General features: G+C 45.0%; 1 protein-coding gene across 11 annotated transcripts in view; it reads left to right on the forward strand.

Moving 5' to 3' along the window:
• KIF16B (kinesin family member 16B) overlaps positions 1-26550 on the forward strand; it is a 257261-nt gene that overhangs the window by 53287 nt on the left and 177424 nt on the right. For all 11 annotated transcript variants that reach the window (XM_072943787.1, XM_072943791.1, XM_072943788.1 and 8 more), the window contains exons 11-12: positions 222-287; positions 3231-3290. In XM_072943787.1, the coding sequence (XP_072799888.1) occupies positions 222-287; positions 3231-3290 (126 nt within the window). The remainder of the gene's footprint in view (positions 1-221; positions 288-3230; positions 3291-26550) is intronic.

The raw sequence follows: 26550 nt of genomic DNA on the forward strand, positions 1-26550 counted from the left end.
TTTCCCAGGTTGCCGTGGATTTGAATATTATGAAATATGTACTCCATGGCTTAAAGATTTAATGATGATTGGCACTTTCAGGGAGGCGTACAGAGCAGTACTTTCTACCTCTGTTTAATTGTTTATTTGGCAACTTTTGATGATTTGCGGTGTCGTGGACAGATCCTGCCTCCAGATTGTTGCTGTTGACTAACTGCTCATTTTTGTGGTTTAAATTGTAGATTGCCCTCTTAGACTCTCCCACGGCCTTAAGTATGGAGGAGAAACTTCAGCAGAATGAAGCAAGAGTAAGTGACACCTTGACTTGTTATTTATTTTTTTCAAAGGATAACTTTTACTATTTTAAGTGCGCACGTTTTAATACCTGCTGTTTGAGACTCATTTTCTTCTGTGATGATAGTTACTACTCCCCTGTCCCACCCCAGTTTTAAAGAAGCACTACAGTTGACTTCCCATGTATCTCCTCAAGTTCTCTGTGACTCTGGGATCTGCCTGGCACACGATGGTTAACTGACTGCAACCGAGATTCACACGCGGGCCGTGCGAAGTGGCGGGGAGGCCTCTCGGGCCTTCGGAATTGGTGGGAGAGGGAGGCCGTGTTCATGGTGCTGGTCCCCAGGGCTCTGCCATGACCGCCGTCGAGTCCTGCGTCATCCTTTTCTTTCCAGCGGGAAGTTGCGCTTGAGGAATCACTGAATCCTCTGAGCAGATGGTTAGTTGCTCTTAAGCGAGGTGGGATCTGAGGCGGGGAGAGGGGGGCAGTGAGTGGCCGGGAGACAGAGTGTTGTGGGCTGAAGCCACGGTTTCTGTGCTGGCGCTTTTTGAAAACTCGTTTCACGGTTGACCTGGTTCGATACTATTTTTTTTTTTTTAACTAGAATCCTCTGTGAAAGGAGAAACAGGCATTAAGGACATTTTCGGAGTGGGTTTTGTTCACTGTGCTGAATGGTTAAAACAGATTGAGAAGGAAAATTGGGTTCTGTTGGTAAAGCTCTTCCAAGAATACGCAGCATTGAAGGTGTCAGCTGGGGGGTAATGAGGAACTTGTTGACACTTCCCTGGATAATTATGCTGATTAATTTGCTGATAATAGCATTAGTGACAATATTAGTTTCTTAATCCCTATTTTTCTCTTGACATTTTGTATTTTAGTTCTTCAGACTCTTAATTTTGAGTGCTTTGAAATGTCTGGATATTGTCTTAAATTGTTTCTTACTAATAGTTCTCAGGAATACCTCGCAAGTTAATAGGAAGCAATAAGCATTTTAATTTAATCCATTATCCATGCTGGGACAGAAATGACTGCCCCTCTTGTTTATAACATTTTCTAAATTTGCATCTAGGTTTTTGCTGAACTTTTGAAATTGTTGGCGTCTCTTAGCTGTAAATCTTACCACCTGGTCTCATTATTACAGGTGGTATCAGACTCTGCGTTTTTTTAAAAAAAATTATAAATGAAGATTATTTGGTTTAAATTCAAAAGTAAAGTAAACCCAAGGCACACTTACTATCTGTTTAAAACTCAAGTTACTTGGTTGAACTGGAAAAGGATTGATTGGCTTCACGTTTCTTCAGGGAGGACTTATCTGTTGGTGAAATGAAGAAACATTTCTTATTAAATGCTTTGTGTTTCTCAGATAAATTGCCTATGAGAATCTGTTAGTTGATTATTATAAGTTTGTGAATTCATCCCCCTGCTATTTTCCCCTTCTGTAGGGGGAGAAGGCAGAAGAATGCTCCCGCTTGGAAAACTTTTCCAAAACTGAAAGCCCCCTGATTCCTCTTGCCACTGGTAGAGGCCCCGGGACCGGCGCCCCTCAAGTGATGCCGCGAAGTCCTGTGTGTGTGGCCGGTTCCAGAGGGACAGGACGCTTTCCTAACCCCTGAAAACAAGCGAAAAACAAAGTCAGGGAGGCTCAGTCCTGTTTCTTTTGTTTTTCACCAAGGAGATGATAGAGTTGACATTAGTCACTAGTAGAAGAAGATACGTTATTAAAACAAAAGGTCAGCTTAGAGCCCCTATAGTTCTGTTGGAGGTGAACTGAGGAGTGAAATGAATGCCCGCTGAATGGGTGCCGGCGGGTGAGAGGTGGTGTGGTTTTGCTGTGGGATAAACCATCACGCCGGTTCCTCTGCTTCCTGTGGGTGACGGACCGCCATCTGTCAGGAAGGTCGCTGACTCCCGCCCTTCCCACTTACCAGACTTGATGGCCCGTGGCAAGTCTTCCTCTGAGCAGCTGGAGTATAACCAGGTGCCTTCTGGGCGTTCATTTTGACCTGTTAAACAGGATCACGTACCAGTGGGAAGGCCAGCCTTTGAAATGGGATGATGTCTGCTGTTGGGAGCGGGCAGGTGGCAGGAGTCCTGGAGGACAGAAGGGACAGGGCTTTGGAGCGATGCGTCCCCTCCTCTGCCCCTGGGCGGTCACTCTCCTTTAGCCCTGAGTATGCCTCCTTTTACAGGGTTCTTCCATTGTTTCTTTTTTCTACCTCTCATTCAGGTATCACTTTTTGCTTCTTAGTGAGTTACTCACTAAGGTCATTTAAAAAGGTTTATGGAACTAGCAGAATATTTTTCATTAACTTGGAGCAGCAGTTTCCCACTGTGCTGCATTCGACAGTGGGGGATACTTTCTCCCCTAAGTTACAGCAGACTGGAAAGAAGCTGATTTTTATCAAAAGAGTTTTGCTTTTACTGAGTCAATTAAAGAGCCACCTTTTTTTTTTTTAAAGATAGAATGAGATTTATAAACCCTATTAATTAGCTACAAAAGCAGATTATCTCCTAAAAGAAAACCGCAGCACCCGAGGTGATTTAATCACTTCATCTAATTAGGAAAGTAAATCAGTGTTTCTCTGGACCGAAAGTGTGATCAGGAAAAATCAGCCCATTTAATGGGATGTTGTCATCTTTGAACATGTAATTTTGGTTAGTATCCAAGGAAGCAGCTTTTATTTAAGTCCACCATGAAAAAAAGTCTGCTCCAGGCAACTAGACAGATTTGTTTCTGTTCTTTCCTTTGCTACAATGTAGGTTGCAGGGTGAGCTCAGCTTGTTTGATTTATATTTGGTGATGGTTCCTTCACGGCTAGAAATTGCTATCTAATTAAAAAAAAAAGTATGGTACATCCGTCCACAATCTGTAAGAGCTTGGAAACGTTCTAGAATAAAATCACAATAATTTTTATTTTCAATGGAGCGATCACATATGTGTCTTTTTCCCTTTTAGGTTCAAGAATTGACCAAAGAATGGACAAACAAGTGGAATGAAACCCAAAACATTTTGAAAGTAAGGACTCTAAAAAAGGTGTTGTAATCTTACCGTGCTGGCTTAAATCGGTAAAACTTTTTCTTTCTCTCGCAAAGAAGGCGATGGTGTGCTTTGCTTTGGGTCAGGTCAGCGGAACTGATTAGTGACTTTTGGGAGGTTGGGACTCTGGTTTGATTTTGAAGAAATGGAAAAGGTCGTCATTACAGCCATGCGTGTTTTAACCCGCAGAGATGATGCTGGTGCTTAACGTGTTTGCTCTCGATCGTGGACTTTTTCTATTTTTGACTGAACACGTATTAATCTGCACTTAATATCCAAGGACATCCAATCTGCCTTTCTGCTTTTGTTAAACCCAGTACGAAAGCGATGTGTTAAAGGAAAAAAAAAAACAAAAACAAACTTCTGATGGCAATATTGAAGAATACATGTTTATAGCCTGGCTAGACTTAAGGAAATTTCTCAACTAGGAATTTCCTATTAGAATTTTTTCTGTAGGTTTCAAAGGCCGTGATGGTCTGCATTTTCTGCAAGACTCATTGAGAGAAGATGTCAGTGACGGCCTCTGGTTTTTCAGACTCCGTGCTTCAAAATGCGCGTTTCTTTATGGTCCCGTTTTTTGCTGAGTTGGTGAGAAACTTGTGTCATCCGTGGAGGGTCAGCTACATCAGGTTTGAGGTTCAGACTCCAGTTTTCTGCTTTGATAGCGTCTGTCCTTCCACGTGCGAGGAGGAGTTCAGAGCTGGTGACTGAATCCTAGGTTTGTGTTTGAGGTCTATTGAGGTGAAACTTCCCCAAAGGATGAAGATCTCCCTCCAGTATTGGCGAGGCTGGATAGATGAGGTTTAACGACACGTCTTGGCAGAGCCCTGACTGGGGCGCCCTTCACGTGAAAGTGCGGCGCCCGGTGGCCGTCTCCTGGGGGCAGACTTAACGGCGTGGAGTAGCTCTGAGCGTGAGGTCAGCATCATGCTGGGTAAAATGCCCTCGTACCGTTAGGCGACTCAGCCTGCCCTGGGGTTAAGTGGACTGGCTCTCATGGGCAGAGGGGGAGCTGCCGTCCTCAGAGGTCGTGGGTGGTGCTGGTCCCAGAGACGTCCTCTCTGGTTACAGGAAGCACTGAGTAAGTGAGGGCTCCTGCGACCAGACTTCCTTCTCTTTCCTCCTGGTGCTGTCGTGTTGTTCTGAGGTACTTTCTCACCATTGGTTTCATGGAGAGGTTTCTGTGCAGGAAACTGAGCAGAGACTTCAGTTGCATTTCTATTTTTTTGTTTTTGTTTTTAACTTTTTTTTTTAATTGAAGTATAGTCAGTGTACAACGTTGTGTCAGTTTCTGGTGTACAGCACAATGCTTCAGTCATACATTTCTGAACAACGAGGTGTAGATGACGCACCAGCAAGGCTGTGAACAGTTTTCATTATTGATGTTGCATCATCTTGAAGAAGCAGTACCATGCCCTAGACTTATGAAGCCCGGTCGTTAGACTGTTCCTGACATGATGTATACTTTCCTCAGCAAATTTGCCAGGAGGGAGCTAAAATCTGCTCCATGTAAGGAAAATGGAAACCAAGTAGTTACTGTGTGCAAGGTCATCAGTATACTGAGTGCCCAGGAGGCAGTGCAGCAGTGAGTGGAGAGGTTTCTGCCCATCTCGTCCACTGACTTTCTCCCTGTCACCGTGGCAGGGCTTTTAAAACAGCCCCGCAGAGGTGTCCACACCGAGAGCCACCATGGTGACCCCTGAACTTTCTCTCATAAAGTTATTCTGAGCCCTGAAGCTAAATCTTTTTTCAGTTTCAATTCTCTTTTTCATAAATCTTATTATTTTTATGTTTTATAACTTTCAAGATGAGAAGAATAGAAATATGATATGTGCTAGGTGTGGAAGGTTATGAGAAAGGCTAGTGATATTTCAGATTTTTTTTTCCTTCTTTTGACCTCACAAGCCCTTTTCGGATTTCTCTGCTGGTATTTGTGTTTGAAACCCAGAGTTGTTTTTCTGCACACGTTTGGTATTTCAAGAGCTGTTTTCATCTCTTATTGAAAGATAGTGCCTGAGGGCAGAGGTGAAGAAGAGAGCCACTCAGATGTTTTTGGAAACATTCTTTGGAAGTTGATGGGGAGAGACTATGATTTGTTGAGTTCATACCTATGTGGTTTGTCATTCTTTTTCCTGTATTTCTACTGCCTGTTCTTGGCTATTATTCAGTTATACTGCATGGGCCCACTCCAACCCAGTGGCGTAAACCAACATTTGCTTCCGCTCTTGCAGGTTGGCTGGGGGCGGGCTGGGCTGCTCCGGTTTGGCTGGGCTTGGATGCAGGCTGTGGGTGGGCTCCAGGTCTGCTCCACGTCCCTCATCCCTCTGGACCAGCTGGTTGTCCGGGGCATGATCTTCTCATGGTCATGGCCAGCGTGTAATGGGTCAAGCCTGGTCATACGAGTGCATTTCGACCTTCTGCTTGTGTCATGACCAGAGCAGGTCACTTGGCTGAACAGACAGTCTAGGGGGAGGTGGAGTTCACCCACAAAGAGGCTGGGGGTGGGGCATAAATGTACACTCCTGCTTTGAGATCAGCGGTGTGATCGACATGTGCTGGTGTTAAAACACGAGTCTTTAAATTCTAGGAGCTTGCGCTGGCCCTGCACTTGCCCATTTTGTAAGACAGGCCAAGCGATGCGGTGAATTCCCAGGATTGTCTTCAGCATCGGGACCCAGTTGTTCACTCTGCCGATTTGTCATCTATCAGCCCGTCCACGCCCCGAACCCTGAACGTCTAAGGCGAGACCTTGCAGGAGGAGACTGGGAGGCAGACCGTCCAGGGGCTGAAGGGAGGCGCAAGGACAGCGGGTGCCTCCTGGTGCAGTGAGAGCCTGCATTGTTGCTGTTCCTCGCCCAGCTTCATTGCCACGTCGCTTCAGGGCAGCCTCTTGGGTGTTGTTGGAGGAGGGACTGAGGAGGAGAGGCTGCTCTGTCTTCTCAGTCCTCACAGTGGCTTTCTTTGTCCTTGTCATTCTAACTGTGCTGTGTGCTTGTCCTGCCCGGGCCCGTTATGAGACCTGAGGTGAGTTTATCAGCGCACGCCAGGGGGGCCCTTCTGACGCAGGGACAGCGTCTCAAGTCAGTGTGGAAGGCACAGGTCCCTTGAGGTCAGAAATAGTCTGGAAAGTCCCCTAACTTCCCTGGAAATCACTAGATCCTGAGCTGTTAGATGCTCAGAAGCCAAGGGGTAACTTTGTCCCCTTCTTCCTGGTCTGGTCTGTGGCTTTCCTTGCTGTGGATGAGTGGAGTCCTGGGTGTGTCGGGTGGGGTGGAGGGCGTGAAAGGCGCAGTGACAAAGGGCACCAGCTGTTTGCAGCCAGACTGATGGCTCCGTGGTGAAAACGCACGAGCCTCTAGCTTGGATCTGCTGGGTCCGTCTCAGGCTTCAATTCTCTTTCTGAGTCACTGGGTCGTGACCCTTACCCACATTGTCACACCCTAGTCCCCAGCTTGGAAGTCGGGCGATGGCAACCTCTTTCTTATATCTGAGTCACAAGGAAAGAGATGATAAGGGTCGGGGTGATCAGGAAAGGAGCGAACGTCAGTGGAAAGCATGTTGCTGTTGAAGAGGCGACTGTAAGGCAGGTGGGTACCGTGCGGTGTGTTACCCTCTACGGTCTGTGCTGTGTATCTGCTCTCTTGCCCCTTAATCTGCCTTCTTTATTTTCATTAGTCTTCATCTTCTGGAAATTAAAGTCCAAGCTCCGTCACGTGTGCCCGGAGTCACTGACCTCCCTCTCCGTCTCATGTGTCCTGTCACAGTCTCCCACCGCCCGGCTGGGCGTCTTGCTGGGCCCTGTGTGCACTGGGTGCTGGGTTTGCCTGTGTTGCTCCATCGTTTGAGATGCTCCCCTCTCTTCACTGTCTGAACCCACCTTGAAGCTCTCCGGTCCCTCTTCTTGCCCACTTCCCAGATGGGGTGGTTTTGTTTGCTCTGCTTTTGAAAAGGTTTGGTGCTGCCTCTGTCACAGGCTTCATCCTACTTGGAGTTTGGTGGTCTTGATTTCTCCCTCTAAACAGGGGGAGGATCTGGGCAAGGACTGTCTCTAGATGATTCTGTGAACCAGCGCCTAGAACTGTGCTTCTCGCAGAGGAGGCATGCGGTGAAGACTTACTGGATTAAAGCAGCATCAAGAAACAAAACCAAAACCTTTATGTTAGTTTGCTAGGGCTGTCGTAACAAGACTTCGCAGGCTGGGGCAGACGTTTATGTGCTCACAGTTCTGGGGCTAGAAGTCCAGGCTCAAGGTGTCGACAGGGTTGGTTTGTCCTGAAGCCTCGCTCTGTCCCTGGCTTGCGGACGGCCGCCTGCTCGCTGGGCCCTCACGTGGCCTTTTTCTCTGTGTGCCTGCAGCCCTCGTTGCCCTCCGTGTCCTCATCTCTGCCTGTACGGGGCTGGGTTAGACTGGATAAGGGCTCACCCCAATGGCTTCTTCTTAACGTACTTACCAAAACATTAAAACAAAATGCCCAGGGATCTGTTACCTGACGTCCAGACAACTCCTTGAGCTCTGTGCTTCAGAATAAACCACAGCCTGTTTGGACTGCAGCTTATGGCGCATGTGTGGCAGACGGGGCGGCAGAGGGGCGCTGACTCTGGGCAGGGTCTGTGCTGAGCCGTGCACGGCATGCTCTCTGTTCCAGTCCCTTCTGCACTTGCTCTTCTTCTCAGTGTCTTGTTTGTTTGTTTTGTGGAATTGCTTGTTGGAAGGAGCAGTGTTAGTGCTTTTATTAGTAGTGGTATTTTTTAGGTTTTGGCTTTTTTGTTGGTTTGTTTGTTTGTTTTTTAGGGGGGTAATTAGGTGTATTTATTAATCTATTTATTTAATTTCTTTTAGTGGAGGTACTGGGGATTGAAACCAGGACCTTGTGCATGCTAAGCATGCCATCTACCGCTGAGCTATACTCACCCGACTGAAGTCACTGCTCATATATATTGCCAAATCTCCCAGGGCCAGGCTGATCTTTCTTCCTTCCTTTCCTTTCCTCCTTTCCCTTTCCCTTTCCTTTTCCTTTCCTTTCCTTTCCTTTCCTTTCCCTTTCTCTTTCTTTCTTTCTTTCTTTCTTTCTTTCTTTCTTTCTTTCTTTCTTTCTTTCTTTCTTTCTTTCTTTCTCTTTCTTTCTTTCTTTCTTTCTCTCTCTCTCTCTCTCTCTTCCTTCCTTCCTTTTTCTTTAAATTAAAAAAATGAAGTAGAGTTGATTTATAATGTGTTGGTTTCTGGTGTAGAGCATAGTGATTCAGTTATACACACACACACACACACACACACACATATATATATATATATATATATATATACTTTTTTTAATAGACTTTATTCTTTTAGAGCAGTTTCAGGTTTACAGCAGAAATGAGCAGAAAATACGGAGAGTTTGCACATAGCCCTCCCCACCCACACATATATCCTCCCCTACTCTCAACATCCCTCATCAGTGTGGTATATTTGGTACAATTGATGAACCAACATGGACACATTATTATCAACAAAAGTCCATCATTTACATTAGGGTTCACTCTTGCTGTTGTACATTCTATGGGTTTTGACAGATGCATAATGATATGTAGCCACCACTATAGTATCATACAGAATAATTTCCTCACCCTAAAAATCCCTTGTGCTCCATCTAACATCCCTCCCTCCCTCCATCTGCCCAAACCCCTGGAAACTATGGTCTTTTTATTGTTTCTGTAGCCGTGCCTTTTCCAGAATGTCATTTGGTTGGAATCATACAGTTTGTAACCTTTCCAGACCAGCTTCTTTCGCTTAGTAATATGTCTTTTAAGTCTCTTCCATGTCTTTCATGGCTTGATAACTCATTTCTTTTTATATACTGTGTATATATTTTTAAATTTATGTATATGTACTGTTCATTGTTTCTAAGAACAGTTAGAGTTTTAGCTTTTTAAACTTACATAGTTATCAAAGGAATAAAGCCAACCACAAAATAAGAATTAACTCAAAAAGGTACATACACCCTGCTATTAACAGCAACATTATTTATAATTGCCAAGATATGGAAGCATCCTAAGTGCACATCAGTAGTCGAATAGATAATAGAGATACAGTGTGTATATGTATATATATATGAATACAACTCACCAATAAAAAAGAAGGATATTTTGCCATTTGCAGCCCTTCATTTAATTTTTTTTCACTTCAAAACCCAGAATTCTATAACTAGCATACATTTCCATTACATCAAAAACAACAAAATACCTAGAAATAAACCTAACCAAGGAGGTTACCTATTCTCTGAAAACCGAAATGACACAAAGAAATGGAAAGATTTCTCGTGTTCTTGGATTGGAAGAACCAACACTATCAAAATAGCCACACTACCCAGAGCAACCCACAGATCCAGCACAACCCCCATCAAAATACTCGTGACATTCCTCACAGAACTAGAACAAACAATTCCAGAATTTATAGGGAACCACTAAAGACCTCACATAGCCAAAGCAATCTTTTGTAGGTCTCTCTCGCTCTCTCTCTCTCTTTTTTTTTTCCTCTTCTTTTCTCTTTTCTTACGGTCCTTTAACATTAGTTGCAAAGCTGGTTTGGTGGTACTGAAATCTTTTAGCTTTTGTTTATCTGTGAAGCTTTTGATTTCTCCATCAAGTGTGAATGAGAGCCTTGCTGGATAGATATTCTTGGTTGTAAGTTTCCCCCTTGCATCACTTTAAATATATCATGCACTGCCTTCTGGCCTGTAGAGTTTCTGCTGAAAAATCAGCTGATGACCTTATGGGAGCTCCCTTGTATGTTATTCGTTGCTTTTCTCTTGCTAATTTTAATATTTTCTCCTTATCCTTAATTGTTGTCAGTTTGATGACTATGTGCCTCGGTGTGCTCCTCTTTGGGTTGATCCTGTGTGGAACTCTCTGCGCTTCCAGAACTTGGGCGGCTGTTTCCTTTCCCAAGTTGGGGAAGTTTTCTGTTATTATATCTCCACAAATTTTCTCAGGTCCTTTCTCTCTCTCTCTCTCCTCTTCCAGGGGCCCCCATAATGTGAATATTAGAGCACTTCATGTCCCAGAGTTCTCTTAAACTATCCTCATTTCTTTTCATTATTTTTTCTTTCTTCTCTTTTGCAGTAGTGATTTCCATTAATCTGGCTTCTAGCTCACTGATCCGTTCTTCTGCTTCATTTAGTCTGTTCTTGGTTCCTTCTAGTGTGTTGTTCATTTCCGTGATTGTGTTCTTCAACTCTGTTTGGGTGTTCTTTATATTTTCCAACTCTTTGCTAAAAACTTCACTCTGTGCATCTATACTCCTCTTGAGTTCTCTGAACATCCTTGCCATCATTACTCTAAACTATTTGTCAAATAAATTGCCTATCTCCTCATCACTTATTTCTTCTTCTTCTGGGATTTTATCCTGTGCCTTGGCCTGGGAGATACTCCTTTGCCACCACATATAGTCTATCTTTCTATGTGTGTGTGGATTCCTTCCACAGGCTTTGGAATTAATGTTTTCTTATTTCTGGTGTCTGCCCCTGGTGGATGAGGCTGGACTAGAGGCTTATGCAGGGTTCCTGGCAGGAGGAGCCATTGCCTGCCTGCTGCTGGGTGAAGCTCCGTCCTGGACCTCTGGTGGGTAGGGCTGTGTCTAGAGGCCTTTGTGGCCTAGGAAGTCTGCTGATGGGTGGGGCTGTATTCCCGCCCTGTGTGTTGTCTGGCCTGAGGCTTCCCTACAGGCTATTGGGTGGGGCTGGGTCTTGGTACTAATGATCCAATCAAGATGTCAGCCTCCAGGAAAGCTCATGCAGATTAACCACTCCTGGAATGTCCACCACCAGCTTTTATGTCCCCTGAGTGAGCCGCAGCCATCCACCACGTCCCCAGGAGACCCTCCAAATCCAGCAGGCAGTTCTGGCCCAGGTTCCTGTGAAGTCACTGCCTTTACCCTTGTATCTGGTGCATGTGAGTTTCCATGTACGCTTCTCACACGAATGGAGTCTCCGTTTCCCCCAGTCCAATGAGGCTCCCAGAGCCAAGCCCCCCTGGCCTTCAAAACCAGATGCCCTGGAGTCTCCTTCCTTCCCAGTGCCGGGACCGGAGCTGGGGAGCCTGACGTGGGGCTCAGAGCTCTCACTCCTGTTGGAGGGCCCTGCGACTTAACAGATCTTCAGCTTATGGGTCAGTCACCTCGGGGGTATGGGGCCCAATAGTATCGGGAGCATGCCCTTCCTACTGTCCTGCCGTGGTTCCCTCTTTATGTTTCCAGTTGCAGAAGGTCTTTTTTGCTAGGTCCTTGTCTGTTTTCAGTGGTTGTTTAGCATTCAGTTGTGGTTTCGTTGTAGTTGTGAGGAGAGGCGAGCTTGTGGTCCTACCACTCCGCCAGCTTGACCAGATGTTCTACCAGATGTACGTATATATTCTTTTTCTATAATAAATAGAGTCCCTTCCCTACTGCAAACATACCCTTTGATTACTCCGGTAAGTGACTTACTTTAGTGGTTTCATTAGACTGTGGCTTGGCGCGGGGGAGGCATAGGTCCAGGGAGCAGACGGCTCATGGGCACAGGGACTTGGAGAGACTTGTCCTTCAAAAGTGAGCCTCTTGTCCAAGCATTGGACAAGTGCAAGTTTGAGTTAAAGTTATTTTTCCCCAAACATTAATTGTATGGATTTTCTTTTCTTACAGTAAACTACGTTTGTCAAGTTGAATTTGGAGGAGGGCACATGTTTGAATCTATGATGATTGGGTCCTGATGTAACTGATTTAAGTTTAAATTGTCTTAATAGTCCATCTCTAGGGAGTAGAAGGGCGGGATACTACAAGCCCATGGCAGGAGGGGGTCACACGTTGCTGGAAGAACATTTTTCACCCTTTCAGAATGTTTTGACTAATAAGGAATATAATAAAATGAAATTGGAGTCCTTTACTGGCTTAAGATTGTCTGAGTTTGAATTTCATGGAGAGGCATACTTTAAACCAACTTATTTCTGTTTTATGATAGAATCAATCAGCTGAGCTTTTGTCTCTGGAAGATTATGGCAACTGTAAAACAATTTTTTCATGCTGTCGGCAGTTTTCCGTTTCGTGGATAAGTCGTGTTGGGGCTGTAATGGGACGTCATTGGAAGCAGCACTGATAACTGGGGCTGGTGCTCCATGGGCTTGTGGCCGGCCAGGTTCGCGGTTTCTGGATCCCTGCTGCCCAGGGCTCTGGATTCTCTGGTTTCCAGGTAACCCCAAAGCAATGAGAGATGATATTTTTTGGTGGCCTGTGTCTCCTTTAGAATTGTCAATCTTGACCTCTTTTTGGTACAAGAATTGAAGCTGCGGTAGCTGTAGTAGGGAACTCTTTTTATGGACATTGGTTCTGCTCAGATTTTGGGTTAAGGAGGAGACAGCTCTTTCAACTGTGGGTCGCTTCCTTGTGAAGAGCTTTTTGGGCATTTGATGCCCTAGGATTTGACCTAGGACAGTCATGCGTACTGTTTATAGCATTAAGACAAACTGCCTCCCTGCTTTCATGTGCAGGTGAATGTGGATGACTTTGTGTCTGTCTGAACAGAAGTCATTGTTGGTACCCCCGAGTGCAAAGCTCTGTATTTTTTTTTTTAGTGCATCCACACACATTATCTCGTTGGCTCTTTCTTGATCCGAAGCAAGAGAAGAAACATGTCACTGCACTTTATATAGAATGCAGTTGTTAATTTGTTGACCTCCTTAAAGTTAGACTCTGGCTGCTAATTCCCATGAGACTATGTGTTCTCTCCCGTCTAAAGTTCTGCTCTTGCAACTGTTTTTTAAGGTGAAAGGTGAAGAAATAAACAAAGTTCATTGTTCTCTTGAACTGGGATTTGATAATTGATAGGGGAGATGCCTGAGAACCTGGCAGGGTCAGAGGCTAAGCGAGCTGTTCCCAGAACCAGCTGTGGTGTTGTTAATAACGCCCAGCCTGCCTTATTTTCCGTGGCAGTTTTCATCCCACAGGGGGTGCTCATAAATTAACGTATTGCAAGTATCTGTTGGCTCTTACTTTGGAATAACGTTTCAGAAGCAGAAGGCTCAGAAATCAGACAAATGCGCCCTGTGAAACGTTGGAACCATGTGATAAATTACTGTGAATGCACGCGGGGCTTCCCTTCTGGTCTTTTGCAGTGAGCCATGGGAGCCGTCAGGCTCCAGCTGCGTGTTTACTGCCACAATCGGGAGGAAGAGACTGCCCAGTTGTACGGAGGTGCTTTATGTGCACCTGGACGTAGAGGGTGTACCCAACTGTGGGAACTTGGTTTTGTTGGCAGGAAAGCTTGAAAAGCGACCATTTCATGGTACAACTTGTTCATTGTTGATGTCATCCAGGAACACACTTACCTCACCTTGCAGGAGTTCTAAGAGCTGGGAGTTTGGAGACGAGTGGGTGGAGGTGGAGAGAGCCTGGGAGCGGAGAGATGGCTCTCAGCCTGGTGGCCTAATGACTTGGGTCTGTGCGCGTTCCAGCCTCGGTCGCTTTGGCCTTTCCTTGTCTCAGAACCTCCCCGCAAGATGCAGACAGCGATAGACCCTGTCAGAGACGGCGAGAAATGAGCAGGTGTGGAGCATTTAGAACAGTGACCAGCACGTAGTCAGTGTTGTAAGCGTTACAGTGGTGTTAACTAATTCCCTCCCTTTTTTTTTAAACTGAGGTATTATTGACTTCTAACATTATGTTAGTTTCAGGTGTACAACATAATGGTTCAATTTTTGTGTATGTTGTGAAGTGATCACAGTACGTCTAGCTAAGTGATAAAAATATATATGTACAAAAAATATAAAGTAAAATAAAAAATTCTTCATCAATATATAATTATAAAAATTTTTTCTTGTGGTGAGAACTTTTAGATCTGTTGTCTTAGCAACTTCAAGTATACAATACGGTATCAATAAGTGTAGTCGCCATGCTGTGCGTTACATCCCCGGACTTACTTACTTTATAACTTTTGATCCCCTTCACCCATTTCATTCCCCACCCCCCCCACCTCTGGCAGCCAACAAGCCACCAATCTGTTCTCTGTATCTGTAAGCTCAGTTTCATGTTGTTTAGTTTTTGGGCTTTTTTTAGATTACACGTATAATCCAACATATGATTTTTCTCTTACTTCTTTGCTCTGAATCCACCCTCTTTCTTATATGTGAAACTGGTTTGCCAGTAATGTGTCTTCCCAATTGGACAGAAATTATGTAGATGCAAACTTTTGAAAGTTTAGTTTTACACAGCTATGAAGTGTCATTACCTCTAAGACATTTCATCATGTAGCATTTTATGTTTGTTTGTTAATTTCAAATAACATAAAACCCAATTCCAAATTGGCTTCAATGATAAAGGGATTTATTAGGTGGTCTGAAAGTAGGGATGGGATTTAGGCATGGTTTGATCAGGGTACTGGCTCAGGTTCTCTGGGACAATTTCTGGCTTTGCTTTTTTGGTGTAATGACTTCATTGTCAGGCTCTCAGGCAAAGTGAGAGCAGCAAGCAGAACGTTATATTTACCTACCACATGGTTTATATTCAAAGGGTCTGGGTTTCGGAGTCTCCAGCAAAATTCTGAGCTTTGTGCTGACTGACTGATGCATTTGTGAACCAATCCCTGGGGCCTTGTGCTGACCAGCTTAGGCCTGGTTACCTAAATCAGTCACTTTGATAAGAGAATGAATTTCTCTGATTGACTGGGATGAACCAGGACCCACCTCTTGAGCTGGGGTCAGGGCAGGCCCATTCGCAGCAGCTGCAGTGCACTGTGGGGTGGGGGAGCAGGTGAATCTTGGTGACGCCATCCGCATTTTCCACCGTAGACGTAGAACCGGGCACTTACTGTAGTATGTATTCAAGGCAAACAGAAGATGCAACTTAGTTGAAATACTTTTTTATTTCTTAAGAAAAAATACTTTCATATGTTTCCTGTAGGATTCAGGAGTCCTGTAATGCGCTTGTATGTGAAAGGGCCCCTGAATATCTGCACTGTGGGGTAGACACTCCGTACAGGAGAAATCGCTCTTTCCTGGCATTAGAATTGAAGGATGGCACATGATGAACTCCATGTATTTAAACACATTTCTCTTGCCCTTTTTACATGGATTATGTGATTTAAAATGAGCCCTAAGTGAGTGTGTGTTCTCTTCTTCCACTTTTCATATGTGGTTTTGGATTGGGCTTCGTTTCCAGCTGACCCTTTTAGCTTAGTGTTTCCCAGCCCCGTCCACCTAGCAACGGTTGCTACGAGCGGCGAGTTGGCACTGCCTTCCATTTGCAGCCGCAGGTTTTAGGAGATTACTGTTCCTTAGCATCTGGATGGGTTTTGCCTTTGCATCATTTAAGGATGACCGTCCTTTCTTTTCACTCCAGGTGGTAGAGCTCCGAGTCTCTTAGCCAAAGTGGTGGTTATGAGACGTATGTATCTGTAAGACAGGGTAATTAGCAATGGGCATCTACTGAAAAGCAAACATGGAATTGCATGTTTATATTTGTCACCAGGATATTCTGATATTTGCAAGGAGGGAGATGGTTATCAATTTCTAACATCTTATAGAAAGCTTTATGGTGCCGGCTTTACCAGCTAAAAACAGCTTTTCCGAGCAAGTTGTGTGTGTCTGTACATGAGAAGAGTTATTTCCAAACAGCTGTGATTTCTCCGTGAAAGAACCTAATAACACAAACGTCACCAAAGATGCTCATTTTCTTCTAGATCCAGTCTACTCTCTATTAATGTATTATATGTTAGTCTTTCTTGTCCTTGCTATTAAAGTAAAAATTGTACTGGCACTTCGAGCAGATTGGACTGAAATCTAACAGCAGGACTAGCTCTGGTTCTCTTTCAGTTGCTAAGTCAAGTGTCTCGAAAGCCACCTAAGTATTTGTGCATGTCATAGAAGCTGACTTTTCACACAGCCAGTGGTTTCCACTCAGAATCCCTTGGGAACTTTTTTAAAAAGACCATTTTCTGGGATCTGTAGAGTCATGGGAGGAGAGTTGTTGGAGATGGTACACCCAGATCTCTATTTCTAAACAAGTTCCCTGAGCCTCCCAAGAATTGGGACCTGCAGCCCTAAGCACATGGAAGATTATCACTTAGAGCACATGTCCATGTGTCTGTGGCCCAGGCATGGGCTCCCAGGAAAACACGGCGCACGTAACTTCTTGCAGTGTTCTGTAGCTTCCGGACTGTAGGCTCATGCAAGCATTTGGAGACGTTGGGTGATGGCATTTGAAAAGATATTTCAGCTGAATGGCTTATTTTTTGTTAAATAGGGTGATTTGTTCACAGGACCTTTTAAAAAACTATTTGAGGTTTTTTCCTTTTTAATTGAGGTTCAGGATACACAAAGTGTGCACCTTTAAAGTGTGCAAACCCGGAGAACTGTACAGCTCATGGGTTTTTGTGTGTGTGTGTGTGTGTGTGTGTGCACTCCTGTGACCCACACCCAGATGGAGGAACAGAGTTGTCTCCTACTCCGCGGAGGTTCCCTCTGGTCCCTCCCTAGTCCTTCCGATCCTCATCTCCTGGAGGTACTCTGACAGCCGTTGCCTGGATGGGTTTGGCTTGCTCCTGCAGCACATCTTCTGTGTGTTTCTCGCTCCTGTGTGGCACGTTGACGTTCGGATTCATCCGTGCCATGGTCAGCAGTGCTGTCCACTTGATTACGCAGCTGTGCACACTCTTGTTATCCATTCTCCTGTTGGTGATCTCCATTTGAGTTATCATCTCTTGGTTATTATGAATAGTGCTTCTAGAAGCACACTTGACCTGCATTGCTGGGTGTGTGCCTTCCCTGGGCCCCCTTTTCTGGCTTCCATCCTGGTGAGAATTTGGCTCCGGCTGCTTTTCTCCCACATTTGTCTGCCCATTGTTTATGATCAGAGTGTCCCCGATCCAGATCCAGACGTCCCTTACTCCCAGCTGCCTCTCAGTGCAGGCTGGGCTTTGGGAGCCAGACAGGACCCCCCAGTGGATGAGGTCTGGACCCTCAGAAGCAGCTCCCCCACCTCCATCCACAAAGAGCATCCACTGTTTGCCTTCAGTCTGTGTGGGTTCCTCATATAATGTTTTGTTTTGTTTTCTGTTTGCATCTGGATCTGGTCTAATTGAGTGGTTAACACAGATTCTGGTCTCTGTAGTTTTTTAGAACGGCAATTTCAAAGGTCTTCAGAGAGGTGAATACACTCTTTGTAGACTTTCCTGCAAGTTTCCTTCTTTTCACAGATAAATATTTAATCATTTGTGATCTGTAAAGCTGTTACGGTGTCTGGTTTTCCTTGCTGGATTCTGAGGTTCAGAAGGTAGAGACTTGTTTTAATTGTTTTTGGAGCCCCTGAAACTGCCTTGCACTTAGTGATTAATAATGATAATATTAATAGAAATAACAGTAAATAATATTTACTGCAGTCTTAACTATGTGGCAGGCATTATTCTAAGTCAATGTTGTTTAACAGAAATGTAATGCAAGTCACATATGGGAATTTAAATTTCCTAATAGCCACATTTGAAACAAAAGAGCTGAAATTAATTTTAACAGTACATTTTATTTAACCCATTATATAAAAAATTACCATTTGACATATAATCAATATAAAGGTATTAATGAGGAACATAATCTTTTTTTAATGCATCTTTGCTGTGGCGTAAATTTTACATTTACAGTGAATATCAATTCAGTGCTAAATTTACATTGGATACACTTGATCTGTGTTTTGATTTTATAAAACTTACAGTTGAAAAGTAGATTCTTCTGCAAACTATGTTTCAGATATTTAAGTCTTCCGGTAACTTAATGGAGCACAATTTAAAAATTTAAACCAGCGAGTTACATAGAAGTTGAAAGTTTGGTTTTCTCTCTGCATTAGTCACATCTCAAGTGTTCAGTAGCCACCTGCACTGCACAGTTTTAAGTATCATACGTATTAATTTGTTCCGCTAAGCAGCCTTCTGAGGGGTGTATGTATGTAATTTTTCACTTTACAGACAAGGAAACTGAGGCCCAGGGGGCACTCGGTTAAGGAAGGAGTAGTGAGGTCAGAATTTGAACCCTGTCTTGAAGGTGACTTGCCACCTCACTATGCTGTCTAGTTCTTAAATGTTTCAGATTGACCTCACTACTTTTTTTTATGTTCTAATTCATTGGTTTTTTTTGTCTTTCTCTGACCATTGACTTTTTTTTTTCTTCTTCATGTTTTAAAGATTAATGAAAAAAGGAGTTCTGAAAAAGTGACCCTTTATTTGCTGTGAATTTGATTGTTCATCAAAGTTTTAAAAACCAACATAGCCGACGGCCCCTGTGTACACACCGTCTGCTCTGTGATCTCCATAAATGTCAGGACGAGGTTTGCTTCCTCTGAAGTAACGGCTCAGGTTTCCCTTTGTGTTTGTGATGCTGTTTCTTAATCAGAATCCTGAGGATTTTTATTTCCACCAGCGTTGGGCGTAGTCATTTCTTCTGCCTTGGCTCATTTCTAGTCATTTTTGGAAGAAAAGAGTCATGATTATTTCCTGGGTATCATTTTTATTTCCTAAATGGGTTATTGAAGTTTGTTCTTACATGCATGATTTCTCTGAACATCTTTCAGGTTTTTTTTTGGAAGTGTGTCCAGCCAGTTGTGCATCCTTGTCTACCTTTGTAGGTCGTTCTTTACTTCATGTGAGATTGTCCTATGCACTTAACTGCAGTGGTGGTTGTTTATAAAACAGTGATCTGAAATGTGCTCTTTGACAAGGAAGAGTGGTCCAGACGTGCAGAGTGTTGTATTTCTGCGATGCGGGGGTGCAGCGGTCCTTCTGCTCTGTTTCGTCTGCAGTGTGCTGTGTTCCCCGTTTCTCTGAGACTGCTTTCTCTGCTCTTTCTGAGGTCCCCCTTCCCCTGTCTGCTTCCCTCATGAAATGAGACGGACAAAAGCCATGTCTGTGAAGTCTGTCCCATTCTGGGTGGCAGCGTCATTCATTCTTTTGAAATGTCTCAGTTGTTTTCTAGTTAGTCAAGTCATAGAACTGAGGTGACTGGCTTTTACACTTGGACTTATCCCTAACTAGTTATGTGACCTTGACCAAAGGATTCGTTCTGTCTGTTTTTTTCAGTCATGGACAAGTGGGAGGGTTAGGGGAGCCCTCGGGACCCCTTCCGTCTGAGGAGGACGTGGGTCCTTTCTCAGGGGGCTTCGGGGACTTACCCCCGTGGGACCCTGCCTGGTTTCTGTGTCTTCAGGGCTCCCAGGCGGCTTCCTTTTTGTCCCTTGCTGCAGAACTTCCTTTGTTTGGACCACTTTTCCTTTCTGAGCGTGCCCTGGGAGCCTGGTCCCAGTCTGGGTGTTTACGTACCACATGCACGCGGAAGATTACAAAATGCTGTTTCTTCTCGGTGGGTTTCCCCAGGTAAACGCACCCACGTGTCCCGGTGTCTGGGTGAAGAAACGGAGCACTGCCAGCCCCTCCGCGTCCCCTCGGGACCCCTTCTAGTCAGTCGCTCCAAGGAAGCGGTCTGGCTTGACTCTAGAGGCGTAGCCCTGCTGATCCCGCCCGTACACTTAGTACATTGGGGATCGCACCCAGCGTGTGATTTTGGTGACAGGCTTCACTCGTTCAGTGCAGTGTTTGTGAGCTCCGCCTGTGTTTTGGCACGGAGTTGTTTGTTTTAACTGTTGCATCGTATTGCACGACGTGGGTACGTCCGTTGGTTTATTCATTCTGCTCTTTGAATTGGGCTGTTCCCGGTTGTGACTGGGGAACAGCGCCGCCGCGAGCCGGCCTGTGAACGGCATGTGCTGGGGGCGCATGCGCCTTTCTGTTGGGTGTTCCTCCAGGAGCGGAACTGCTGGGTCAGAGAGCAGGTGCACGCCCCGCTTCAGCAGGAACTGAAAGCAGTTTTCCAAAGTGTTTGCACCACTGACATTCCCACCTGCCACGCGTGAGAGGCTGGGTCGTCCCACCTCCTCACCAGCATTTGCTGTTTTCTGTCTTTTTGTTTGCCATTTTCATTGGGTGTGCAGTGATATCACACTGTGGTTCTGTTTTGAGTTTCCTGATGGTATAAACAGGCTTACCATTATTTTTTAATTAGCCTCATTTTCTAAATGTCTTCGCCTTGGACCCGGTCATCAAGAGACCTGTCCCAGGATTTCCTGTCCTCCGTCCAGGCCGCGCCTCCAGCCTCCTCCAGCTCCCCTGGCTTGGCTGATGCGTAGACTGGCTCCTGTGGTCCTGGAGAACTGTTACTCCCTCCTGCATTCAGTCCTCACAAGTGCCCGAGGCGGGCAGTAGGGGGACCTCCTGAGATACTGGGGGCACACCCAGGCGGTGATCTGGAACCGACCCAAATCTAGTAGGTCTTTTGGGTTCAACTTACCTCATTTCCTGTCTTGGTTGAGCTGGACAACTCACTCTCCTGGTCCCCCCCTCCCCCACCCCCTGAGGTCTCTTTTCTAACCCACAGCGGTTGCTTTTAGCTAGGTCACCACTTTCTCTGCAAAGTGAGAGTAACACCCATGGTAGTATTAGGAAACTCCAGGCATGTTTTAAATTACTTGGATCTCTTTCCTCATCTTAGAGAGGCTTTTTGATAAACATTCCCTGTGAACTAAACAAAGACCCAAACTTACTCTGGTACCCAAACCTCACTTGACCAGCATGTTTATAAATATCCTGGTTTAGTGACAAAGGCAAGCCTTATGGTTTAGAAAGTACAAGGTCACAGTGGATGCGATTTAAGATGTCTTTGATCCGGGTCAGGGGTCATCATCCAAACGTCCTGAAGAAACCTTTATATACCTCACGCTGATTTCAATTCACGTCTCCTTTGTTGAGTCTTAGCCGTACTTAGGACTGTCTTCCTGAAGTGCTGCGTCATTGTGTGTGGTGTAAGTCATTTTTAAAAAATGCTCAAGGAGGTGTTAAAGATCATCTTGTTCATAGAACATAGGCTGTCAGGACGAGGGGCGAGAGGGAAATCGGGTGACATTCTTCCTCTCTTCATCCCCCCCACCCCCTTTTTTTTTTTAAATAAGGGATTTGAAGCCAAGAGAAATTAAATGAGTTGGTATTGAAGTTCTAGAGTTAGAACCAGGGCTAGATTCTGTTTTTTTCTTCCTCATCCAGTGCTCTTTAATTATATCTTACTTATCTTTTATTTAAAATGGTTCCCAAATGCCTTTGATTCTTAATTCCAAAATGGTGCTTTACTTTGATAAAGAGAATTGGCTAGCCTGCATCTTTTAGAATATAATTTTAATATGTAAAATTTGGAGACAGGATTTAGCCCATGGCATATTTAAATCAGCAAACCATTCTATAATGGGCTTCATCTGCATTTAAATTATGCTCCTTCAGAGATTTTTGAAGTTGGTTTTGAATTAATGGCTTGTATTTATTGTCACATTAAGCCAGAGTGCTTTTTGGTTAAATTTAACAGGAATCTTTTAATGTCTGCAGACTCTCCTAACATCCCAGCCTTCTGTAAGTAAATAAAGCTATGTTTGTATTTATAGCAAACAAAAAATTGGAGAGCAAAGTGATTTCTTCCCCTCAATCAAAGAAGTGTATCTTCTCAATGGGCTAATCTTTTGAGATATTTTAAATTTTGGGTTAGAAGACAGTTGACAATTCCCAGTTCCAATTATGGAAAGAGCCCTATGTTTTTGGGTTATACACATTCCTGTTTTATAATACGCAGTTAACGTGGTGCTAATTGTAAGGACGTTGTGTTCCCGGGTGCATTTCCGTTTCTTAGCACTAGATGTCACTGGAGTTAGGAAGAAGCAGCTCTCTCCCCGCCTTGACTGCCGGGGTCCTTGATAGTGAATTTGTCTGGAAGGTCATGACACGTGTGCGCAGTGGACCTGGGCCTGGGTGCTGATGTCCGGATGCTAATCTGTGCGAGGAGAACTGTGAAGAGTTAAGTATAAGGACTGGCTTCTTGCAGCCGAGTTGAGAGTTGCTGCTAAAAGATGTAAACGTGCCTTCATGTTTTGAGAGGTCCTTTGCTCAGTTTTTAAAATAGTTTTCCCAAAGTTGCTTCAAGATTAGAGAACCTGGATAATATCTAACAGGTAAATGATTTTTCTTAATCTGGTGTTAGGTGGTCATTTTGATTTGTTTGCTACTAGAGAGCCTTATTTATCCTTTGCTTACATTTGCCCCTTAAAAGACTTCTCTTGTAACTCTCTTCTTTTATCTTGAGTTTTCCTCATTTTCAACTCTAGAAGTTCTGAAGAGAATTAAAATACACACACAACTCTTTGCCTCTTTCTATCCCAGTCGTGCATTTGATAATATTTCCTTCAGCAAAGTAACCTTGGCTCTTCTTATAGTGGACACAGCGTTTTCTTGCTTGATTTCTGCTGGTTTGTGGAGCCAAGGACCTTGATAGATGTTCAGACTAAATTTTCTTCCAGCTTTTTCCTCGTTTACGTAGAAACAGGAAGAAGGAGGTGCTGCCTCCGCTGGTGACTGGGAGGCGGCAGAGAACGACAGTTAGGGCCATGAACTCTGGAGCCCAGCTGCGTGGAACCCAGCCCCGGCTCTGCCAGTTGAAGCTGTGTGACCTTGGGCGGCTTGTCGACCTCTCAGTGCTTCAGCCTCCTCATCTGTGAGAGGGGGATAACAGTACCTGGCTGTTGTGAGGATTAAAGGAGTCGCTTGTGAAAAGCATTGAAAGTAGTGCTTGGAACAGAATGTGCTTAGGGCTTGTTAAATAAAGGACTGTGGTTTCAGGCACTCCGTGGGCACTTTTATCAATGCTAAAGGATCTAAAGTATGTTCGGTTTAGGTAGTGAGGGAAGAGGAAAATTCTTTTTTTCTTTTGGGAAAAAACTAGGGACAAACTATGATGGCCTTGTTGTCACTTCATACGTGCATTTTACATTTTTGAGCACCTGCTGGGTGGGTGAGAGAGATGGTGGGAACATGAATAAGACACTTGCCATCTGGGGGGAACCAAACTGTAAACAAATAATGAAATAAATGGTTACGGGTGGTGGGTTAGTACGAGTTCACTGTATCAGGGATGCATTTGGCTGCAGACAACAGCACCGGGGGAAGAGGTGCCGTGAGCCAGCTCAGGGCTGTCCTTTCTCCCTCACCGGGTGACAGCGACAGAGCTAGGCGGAAGGGGTTTTGTGGCCCGCTCAGAGCTGAGGGCTTATAGTTCTCTTGGTCTTCAAGACAGTTTCTGCAACCACGTCACCACGTCTGTGATCTCGTCGAGGAGTGGGGAGAGGCAGTGGGGCGTATGTCAGCTGAGTTCGTCCCTCTTTTCAGCCCAGATCGGCAGCTTTGGCTTCTGCCTCTTTGCAGAGCTATGCTGCGTGGCCCCTTCTGGCTGCAGGGAAGGCTGGGAAGTGGTTTCTTCAGCTGGCCACAGTGCCATCCCCAGCAAAACTGGGTTTTTGTTCCTGAGGAAGAAAGGGAAAGCAGAAGGTGGTTTTGACCACAGGTACTCCGATGTGCCGAGCACCGTCCTCAGCACTTCACGGGTAGTAATTTATTGGAGTTGTAACAATCTTACCATGTGGATGCTCATTATTCCATTATAGGAAATGGGGACTGGAATAGATAAGGAACTTGTCACACAGCCAATAAATGGCCAGGATGGCCAGAGATCAGTCTTAGGATTGGTGAAGACCCAGAGGAGGGCTTGGTCAGCAGGTCAAGCCTTCTGGAAGATGGTCTGAGGGTGTCAGGAAGGGTTCGGAGAGGAGTTGACCTCGTTGACCTTGAAGCCAGGGTAGAGGTGAGTTGCTGTTGGGAGTCCTGGATTGGGTAATAAAAGCTGTCTGATGGCCTGAGCTCAGAAGACGCCCTCGCCCTGGGGAACTGGGGTTTCCCGGGAAACTCAGTACTCTTGGGGTGAGGGCCTGGGCGGTGGGGTGCTGAGGCTGGAGGAAGAGCCTGTCTCAGGTGGCGGCGGAACTCGTTTCCCCTTTAAAGCTCTTACCACTTCATTATTGCCTCAGGAAAAATACTCAGAGCTAAATTTAAATTCTGAACATACATTCTGAAGACATTTTTCCCGTTTGGTTTCATTATCTGAGCCATCAGGATGTCTTTTGAAGTGGCTAAGTGGTATATTGCAATTTCTTATCCGTTTCTCTCATTTCACATTGAATTAATGGCATAGCATATTCAAATAGATGGGGTTTTAGAGCAGGTCTTTTCCAACCTTTTCATGTCATGGTTGGGAGCTTCTGACACCTCAACACAGGCAGTCGGTGTCCAGGTTTAGGTCAGAAGATAATCTTCTGATTCTCAGTCCAGGACCCTCTCCCCCAGCAGTATTTCCTGAAGTGTGTTCCCTGGTCCCTGTGTATCTCTGTCACAGGACACCTTTGTTTGGTTAACACTTGGCAGTTCTGTGTTTCACATACATCCTGCTGGCTCCGAGTTCTAGGCCTTAGTTCGGTTCTTGACACGAAGCAGACACCCAGGGCTGTGTGTTCAGAGGCTGTTCCCGGGCTCATGCGGTTCCTAGAGAGAGAGGAAAAAAAAGCCCAGATAAGAAAAGTTCAGGTAAGTTGAGCAATACTGAATTGAGCAAAATTAAACAGGTTTGCTGATAGAAGTTTGGGAGCACCTTTCTGTCCTCGTGTGCCCGGGGCTGCTCACGTTCAGCTTGCTGTGTGCTGAGGGTTGCTGTTTGGCTCTAAGTCAAAGGTCCTTTTTCAGTTTTGCATCCAGAATTTAAGAAAACTTGTAGCCTAAATGGATCCCTTAGAACAAAAATGCTTTTTAAAACTCCTTCTAGGTTGTCTTTTGGTCTTTTGCTATTGAAATGGTGAAAAGTTCTCTGCTAAAAACCCACTATCTTATAAGATAGCTGCGTTCTGAGCAATGACTGATGTGCTTAGCTTCTCAGAACCAGGATCCCATCTCTGTCCAATGAGTACTGGTATTCAGTGGAAGTCAGGTTCTTAGGTTGGCCCACCAAAGTCTGTTTAGCTCTGGGAGCGAGATGCTGAAATGATGACTCAGTCCTTGGAGCGGGGTTGGTGTGGCGATGGCACATGGAATAGGCCACGAGGGCCAAAGACAGAGTCCACCGAGAGGTTCTGGCTCCATCCACAGAAGGTCAGGAGCAAATGGCGTGATGTTACCATGGAAACATCGGTACTCCTGCGGTGCCAGTCACATGATGGGATTCAGGAAGTGTTTCTCCAGGATGCGTGGGAGCCTCTGTATTCCAGAGACGGCTTAGGCTGTGCCTCTGTACCAGTGAAGGTTTCTTTGCTCACGTAGCATTAGGGTTAAGTTATGCCCCCAGCTCCCACTCAGCAGAGCTTGGTGATTTAAGGCATCTACTCTGAGCAGTGAATTTGGGGTTGAAGCCCGACTTGCCCACGTGTGACTTTGGCCAGACTACTTAATCTTGATCAGTCTTCGCTTCCTCTTTCTAAAACGGGGATGATAATAATTTTTACCTCGCTGGAGTAACGTGTGAAGAGGCAATCCCTCCAACTGCTTTGCACAGGTCCTGCGAGAATTTCCTGTGAGGGACTAGACAGTGAACATTTTAGGGACCACATGCATATTACTAAGTGAAAGAAGCCATTCTGAAAAGCCTGCATACTATAAGATTCCAACCAGATGGCGTCCTGGAAAAGGTAAAACCATGGAGACAGTGAAAAGGTCAGTGGTTGCTGGAGGTTAGGTTGGGGGAGGGAGGGACAAACATGTGGAACAGAGAAGATTTTTAGGGCAGAAACTCTTCTACGATGGGATGTGTGTCAAAGGCCATGGAATGTACAACACCAAGGGTGCAAATATTTTTTCCCAGTTTGTGCTGATCCTCTAATTGTCTTGACAAAGTCTATCCTAGAGCAGAAGGTTTTATTTCTAATGAAGTCCAGCTCGGCGATGACGTCTTTCACTGACAGTGCCTTTGGTGTTGTAGCTGAGAAGTGATCTCCATGCCAGAAGTCATCTCGGTTTTCTCCCATTTTGTCTTCCAGGAGCTTTATAGTTTTGTGTTTTGCAGTTAGATCTGTGAGCCATTTTGAGTTAACTTTTGTGAAGGGTTCTAGCGCCTTGTCTGTTTTCTCCATTAGAGCCCTTAGCATATTAATTATAGTTTTAAAAAGGTCTTAGTCTGGTGATTCCAGCCTTCCTGCCTGTGTGACTTTGGTTCTGATGCTTTTTCAGCTCTCCAGACTGCTGTTACCTTTCGAGCAGACCTTGTCATTTTTAGCTGAAAGGTGGACATGATGTCCTGTGTGAGGGGAACGCTGATAACCGGCCTGTAGTATTGTCCTGGTGAGGTTTGGGAGGGGAGG

Source organism: Vicugna pacos, chromosome 19 (genome assembly GCF_048564905.1).
Source record: "Vicugna pacos chromosome 19, VicPac4, whole genome shotgun sequence".
NCBI classification, from domain to species: domain Eukaryota; kingdom Metazoa; phylum Chordata; class Mammalia; order Artiodactyla; family Camelidae; genus Vicugna; species Vicugna pacos.